General features: G+C 34.2%; 1 protein-coding gene across 2 annotated transcripts; it reads left to right on the top strand.

Moving 5' to 3' along the window:
• Positions 1–2,480: 2,480 nt before the first annotated feature.
• LOC110880630 (probable L-type lectin-domain containing receptor kinase S.7) lies at positions 2,481–3,850 on the top strand. Of its 2 annotated transcripts, none has more exons than XM_035985279.1 (2): positions 2,481–2,935; positions 3,568–3,850. In XM_035985279.1, exons 1-2 carry the CDS (start codon positions 2,705–2,707, stop codon positions 3,634–3,636), a joined length of 300 nt encoding a protein of 99 aa, XP_035841172.1. In that variant the 5' UTR covers positions 2,481–2,704; the 3' UTR covers positions 3,637–3,850. The 2 variants fall into 2 exon arrangements, with proteins under 2 accessions (XP_035841172.1, XP_021984807.1); XM_022129115.2 differs by having other exon boundaries at positions 2,484–2,940.
• Positions 3,851–7,078: the final 3,228 nt, after the last annotated feature.

The following is a 7,078-nucleotide window of genomic DNA, read 5'->3' as shown; positions in this document are numbered from 1 at the left end:
TTTTATTTCTAAAAATAGTGTAAGTGTTTGTAATCGTCATGGTTTTCCAAAAACCGTTTCTCTAACTTGGTTTCTTTACAAAAATCTTGTGTAACTCTTGGATTTACAAGATCATCAACTTACTAGTTTACTTATATTTCATGAAAAATATCATTTTTATCAAGTTCATATCTAGTTAGAAAGTGATCTTTTTATGTAACACATAACCACTTTCCATTCTTGTTAAATCATGTTCTTAAACATTATTTAACAAGATCATATGGTGATTAACATCACATAATCAAGAATCATCATAAAATTTAACAACATACTCATAACATCATCATACTAGTAGCATTTTATCTTCAAGTAAACTTTTTATGTAAAGCTTTATTTAAAGTTTTATGTTCATCTTCTTAGTGTTCTTGTTACTTTAGTGATTTTGAACATACTAACATACTACAACTTTTGATCACAAAAACAAGATGAACAAGGGTGTACAAGTAACTTACTACTTGCACAAGGCTAGGGTAGGATCTAGTGATGAAGATGATGAGAAAAAGATGAAGAACAAGCAAGAAACAAGCCCTTTTGAAGCACCACAAGTTCAAGCTCCTTTGATCCTTCTTCTACACTTGAAGGAAGTTCAAAAATGGATGAGATGGTGGTAGAATGGTGGTGATGTTGGCGGTTGTGGGTGGAGCCGAGAAAGGGAGGAGGGAGAGAGTGAAGGCGAGGTTGTGATAATGTGAGGTATGGTTGTGATTTTGGCCATGCTTTATATAGATATGATCATATATTATGGCAATTTCAACAAGTAAACAATCTACTAAAATAATAAGATGTAAGCTTGCACAAGATATGAGACATGGTGGATGATTTTTGTGGGTCCAAATGGACCGAATTCGGTTGGGGGGGGGTTAAGGTAAAGATTTGGCAACTAGATTGTAATGGATAGTTAGATTTCAAGGTATAAGCTTGCACATGATATTTAATTGATATTTAGTGGGTGTTAGCGTGTTCGGGGATCACGACTAGCCAAGAAATAAATAAACAATGAGTTTGGCAAAAATTTGGTGTCCCGGGTAATGTCCGGTTGTTCGGTTTGATATCGTTCCGATAAAGTGTTTAACTAGTCCGTAAAGTGTCTTTTATATATATTTTTGCAACACAATTAATTCCCGGTACTTAGGAAAGCATACAGGATCATTTTGCCGTATTTTTGCATCCTACTAGCATGTTACAATGCTGAATTTTATTAATAAATGCAGAATTTTGCACTTAAAATGCGTTTCGGGTGCTTTTTAGTGCGTATTTTAGTCTTCGGAAAGCCTATGTGTTAACCCTTGTACGTACTCTTGGGTTTCAATGTATTCTGGTCATTAGACCTACACTTAGGCTCTAATTTTATTGTCTGACTGCTTTCTGCAGAGTTGTTGGCATATTATGTTTTACCGGTGAGTTTACTAGTATTTCTGACGCAACGCTCTCGTTAATGCATAAAGCAATATTTTGTAATATAAAACGTGCATGAATTCACTTTGTATAGTATGTAATCAGACAATGTTGACATTTAAGCACATAATTGCAGTTATTAAATAATAATTAGAGCATACGGAAATTACCGGTTTGGTGCCAGTTGTCACATCTGGGTTGAACCTTCAACTAGGGTTATGGTAGCTACTTGGTTTTACTTCTTTTTCCTTTTTTCTCTTTTTCCTTTATTGAACCAACATCTTTTCTTAGGGGGTTGTGTTTCAGTTGGTTGAGCTTGGAAAATTATATGCTCGCCTTTATCTGCCTCATATCTAGTTTGCGTTTCATATGGCTCTTCATTCATTTCCACGTCAGAAATGTTTTGGAATGTCTCGGATACTTTTTCGTCCCTCATACTGTGGACTCAAAAATCGTGGAGAACAATATTTAAAGCTCTGAAATGATCTTCATCCTATATATATATGTGTATATATATATATGTGTGTGTGTGTGTGTGTGTGTGTGTATATATATAGGGTGGGGTTCGGCTACAAAGTCCATTTTTCCTACAAAGTGTAAAAAGTCAAAAAACACCACCATTTTAGTCATAAAACACACTCAAAACCCACAAATAGCATAGTGAAAATCACTAAAACACAATATCTAAACCTTAACATTCCATAAAAACTTCAAACACACCATTGTAGAACTATGAATACAAAACACAACATGATAATCAACATAAAACACACTAATGTTAGTTATTCGATAATCAAAGCCTTATCATCCAAAACAAAACACAAAACCCACAAATATGGCGTTTTTGTAATCTTCACTTTGTTATTTGTGTGTTTTGGGTGTGTTATGGTTGACATTATGGTGTTTTATGACTTTTTACACTTTGTAGAAAAAATGGACTTTGTAGCCAACTCCTACCCTATATATATATGGTGGGGTTCTAGAGTGAACACCAGTGTATTTACGAACTGAGTGAAGAAATCCTGATCATTTATTTACACACATGTATGGCCAGGATTAGTTCACTCAGTTCGCAAGATGGGAGTATTGATAAGGTGTTTAATCAAGAGTCTGGGCATTGGGGGTTCTTGAAATGGAACCATAGGTATAAAATTGCAGTTGGGTTGGCTTCGGTTTTGGCGGACCTTCATCAAGAATGCGAGCAACAAGTGATCCATTGCGATATTAAAGCGAGTAATGTGATGCTAATTTTAATGCTACTGCGGGGACCATGGGTTATTTATTGCCCGATTATCTTCAATACGGGAAAGCTACCGATGAAACCGATATTTTCAGCTACGGTGTGGTAGTTCTAGAACTCTGTTGTGGGAAGAGACCAATTGAGAGGGAGCCAAGGGGTCATAAAATGAACAATTTAGTGGCTTGGGTGTGGGAGTTGCACTGCAAAAGCGCTATTTGTGATGTGGTTGACAAGCGGTTGAACAAAGAGTTTGATCCGAATGTAAGGTTAGAAAGCTTTTGTTTATATTTTATTCTCAGAGGATTATATATTTGTTCTACTACATCAATAAGCATTGTACTTGTATCTTTGTAGTAAAGTTACTAAAAGGATTTCTATACTTGTATCTTGTGGATATTATTTCTGAGCTACCTATAAAAGATCCTTATGTTGTTGATATGGCTTTAGGTAATTTTAATTTATTAGAAAATTAAATCCATTAAGTTTGATATTATGGTGTGTTTCCTTTTTTTTAATATGTATGTTATTTTTTTTTATTTAATTAAATGAGACATGATATTGTATCAAGAAACCTGACATCTATGTGATCATGCTTTTCCTGTGCATTCTTTATGTTTTGGTATGTGGCTGAAAAGCATGTTCATAATATTGTTTGTTTATATTCACAACACAATATAAATCATTCTCATATTTGAATTTTACTTGCTATGCTAGATTTTATTTTCTATGAGAAGTTGTCTATAAAAATATATCCTTAAGTCTCCACAAGAAAGCAACTTGAAGCCTAATTTACTTCCGATCCATTTACCTATTTGATTTTCTCATCATACATACAGTTTTGTATGATGAGGTTTTTTAAATCAACTTTCTAATCTTATCTTTTTTAATTGCAGGGAAGCTTGCCCAGTCGGGCGTGCTTTGCTAGAGTGGGTCTGGCTAGATTATGCCACGCAAATTCGTAATATCTAGAGCTAAGTAACGGCATGGTATGTGTTGATATTGTAGGTACTCGAACTTTATGGTGTACAAAATAGCATCTGATTCGAGTCAAATTGATAGACAGACAAGAAAATAAGAAAAGCCTATTTGCGACACGCATAAATATAATTATCCTAAGTTATCCACTGTAAAACAAAATTCCACAATACTTGGTATATATTGCAGTTTGTTTCTGTCTTTTGGAGTTATCACTCGTGATATGCGAAACTGGTAGTTATCTATACCCTGCCGCAACGCGGCGGGTACTTCAACAAGTTTTTTACATTTTAATTTCGGCATGGTACTTCTACAAGTTTTTTACATTTTAATATTATTTACATATAAATAAGCAACTTCATTGTGCATAAGGCTCTTGTACCTTTAGCTTAGGGAGTTTTCCAAAAAAAAAATAGATTTTTCCTTTTTAACCCTAAAGTTTTAATCTTTGACAATTTAAATTTAAAGTGTTAATCTTTGTTTCCTTTTTAACCCTAAAATTTTAATCTTTGACAATTTTAAATTTAAAGTTTTAATCTTTGGAATGGTTGTAAAAGTCCCGCCTAGGCTTAGAGGTGTACAAAAAAACTGGTTTTAGAATCGAAACCGGAAAAAAAACCGAAACTGGTTTTTTTTTTTAACCGGTTTTTTTTATAACCGGTTTTTTTAACCGTTTTTTTTTAACCGCCGGTTTTTATACCGGTTACTATTCTTGATTTCAAAAACCGGTTATTAACCGAACCGGTTATTAAAAAACCGGTTAAAACCGGAAAAAAACCGGTTTTTTTGGGAAAAACCGGTTAAAAACCGGTCCCAACCGGTTATACCGGTTATTGTTTTGGACCTCAAAAACCGGTTATTAACCGAACCGGTTATTAAAAAAACCGGTTTTTATTTTGGGTGAAAAAAACCGTTTTTTTTTTACCGGTTTTTTAAAAACCGATTAACCGATTTGTACACCTCTACCTAGGCTCTGAGTACTCCTCGAGTACTCGATACAAGGTAAACTACCGAGGCACGAGTACTGTTCTCCCATATTTACATATAAATAAGCAACTTCATTGTGCATAAAGCTCTTGTACCTTTAGCTTAGGGAGTTTTTCAAAAAAAAAAAAAAAAAACACAGATTTTTCCTTTTTAACCCTAAAGTTTTAATCTTTGACAATTTAAATTTAAAGTGTTAATCTTTGTTTTCTTTTTGACCCTAAAGTTTTAATCTTTGACAATTTTAAACTTAAAGTTTTAATCTTTGGCATGGTTGTAAAAGTCCCGCCTAGGCTTCGAGTACTACTCGAGTACTCGCTACAAGGTAAACTACCGAGGCACGAGTACTGTTCTCCCAGGTCAATTATTCCCCGAGTACTCTCCGCCTAAGCCGACTTTCACTTCTAATTCAAATTTTTCCATCTTATACAATTTAACCCCTTTGATTAATTTGATGTTTCACTTTTAATTCGAAAGTTTTCATCTTTTGTGATTTAACCACTTTGATTTTCTTTACTTATGTATTGTAATCTTGGCTTTGGGGGTTTTTCAAAGAAAAATGGCTATGCATATGATTGTTGTAACCTTGGCTTTGGAGGTTTTTTCAAAAAAAAAAGATTTTTTTACTTTTCACCCAAAAGTATTTCATAAATTACTTTTAACTCAAAACTATTTGTTTTTTTTTACTTTTAACACAAAACTTTTTATCTTTTGCAATCTATCCTCACCACTTTTTATACTTTCAACTTTGGTCCTTTATAATTTTCATTTTCAGCAAATTTTTCGCTTTATGCTTCGTTCTAAATTTTGTGACTTAACACATCGCAACGTGCGTCTTTGGTTTAACGTTTTTACCTTTCGTTCTAAATTTTGCGAGTTAACACGACGCAACGTGCGTGTGTGGGTGAACGTTTTTACATCGTCTATTTTTTTCCCGTTTGACATGTTCAACATATATAACGTGTGCTCCTAAATCGACTTAGTTATAACTAAAGAATCCCCGCCGCATTGCGGCGGGTCGTAATTCTAGTTGTTTTTAAATTGTAACATTTCTATGTTGTAACAATTTTTTTTTTTGGTTTTTTCTTTCTTTTACGTATTTAGTTTTTATGTATATTTTATTTAAAAAAAATTAGCGATGGAATGTGATGGTATAATAGATGTTGCCATTTTAGTACTTGTGGTTTGAGCTATTTTAACAGTTTAGTCTAAAAGTTTTATTTTTTCATCTGTGGGTTCAAAAAGTTTACACCGTTGTCATTTTAGTACACTGGGTTAACTTCATTTATTTTTTCTGTTAACGAGAAGGGCAGTTCGGTCATTTTAAATGACCGAATTACTCTTCTAGTTAACAGAATTACATATAAAATGGTCGAACTGCCCTTCTCGTTAACAGAAAAAAAATGAAGAAAACCCAGTGGACTACAAATGGCAATGGTGAAACCTTTTTGGACCCACAGGCGAAAAATGAATCATTTGGATTAAACTGGCAAAATGGCCCAAATCACAGGGACTAAAATGACATTTAACTCGAGAAAATATGATGGAATGAGATGTCAAATGGTGATTGGGTCTGATAGAGTGAAAGTTGTCCCTTCCACCCTAAAACCATTCGGTGTGGATGGGCATGAAAATGAGACGTTATGTGACATGTGGTGCCACGTCAACACGCGTCACAAAAGTGGCGTGGTGCAAAAAAGGGAGGAGTTGAACGCGGCTGGCATTTTTTATATAAAAAACGAAGAAGAAAAAAACATTAACCAATCAAAACCTAACCCAAAATCCACCCACCAATGAAACGCACTCACCTCACACACAAATTTGCCTCTACGCCGGTGGAGATCCTCAAGCCCCAACCACAAAGTCGTGATCCACGCCAAACACATGGTGGTTAGCTTGGTGTGGACTGGCTTTCACGCCCACACTGTATGGTCTAAGGTTGAGGGTTAAAGTCACAAGGTGGAGATAAAGTGCAACTTTAAGGTTAGATTTAAAAGTAATGGATGTGTGAGTTAGTCGCTAAAAGACACTTGTTCTTAAATAATAAAAGAAAAGAAAATTTACACAATACAATTCGTTCCAACGTAAATTTCCTTAGTCTCACGATTGTTTTGGCTTATGACATTGAAAAACATGACAAGGACCTATCAAAACAGACGTCTTACGTATATAAAAGACGTATTGGTCACGTATATATAATTATAAATCATAAAATTTAAAGGATGTGAGTAATCACATCTTACAAGAATACCCATGTTAGGTGCATTAGTTATCATACAAATATGGACCACGAAATTGAAAATGACTATTCATTTAACGTACACTCGTCAAGCTCAGAAGCTCAGAAGAAAAAAGAAAAGCCTTTTGTGTTTTAGTGATTTTTTCATGATACCCGAATACCATTTTTGGACATTTTATTCATTCCGTAAAACAACAAAGGTTATA

This window comes from Helianthus annuus, chromosome 16, assembly GCF_002127325.2.
Source record: "Helianthus annuus cultivar XRQ/B chromosome 16, HanXRQr2.0-SUNRISE, whole genome shotgun sequence".
In the NCBI taxonomy this organism is placed as follows: domain Eukaryota; kingdom Viridiplantae; phylum Streptophyta; class Magnoliopsida; order Asterales; family Asteraceae; genus Helianthus; species Helianthus annuus.
This window is presented reverse-complemented; position numbering and strand designations above follow the sequence as displayed.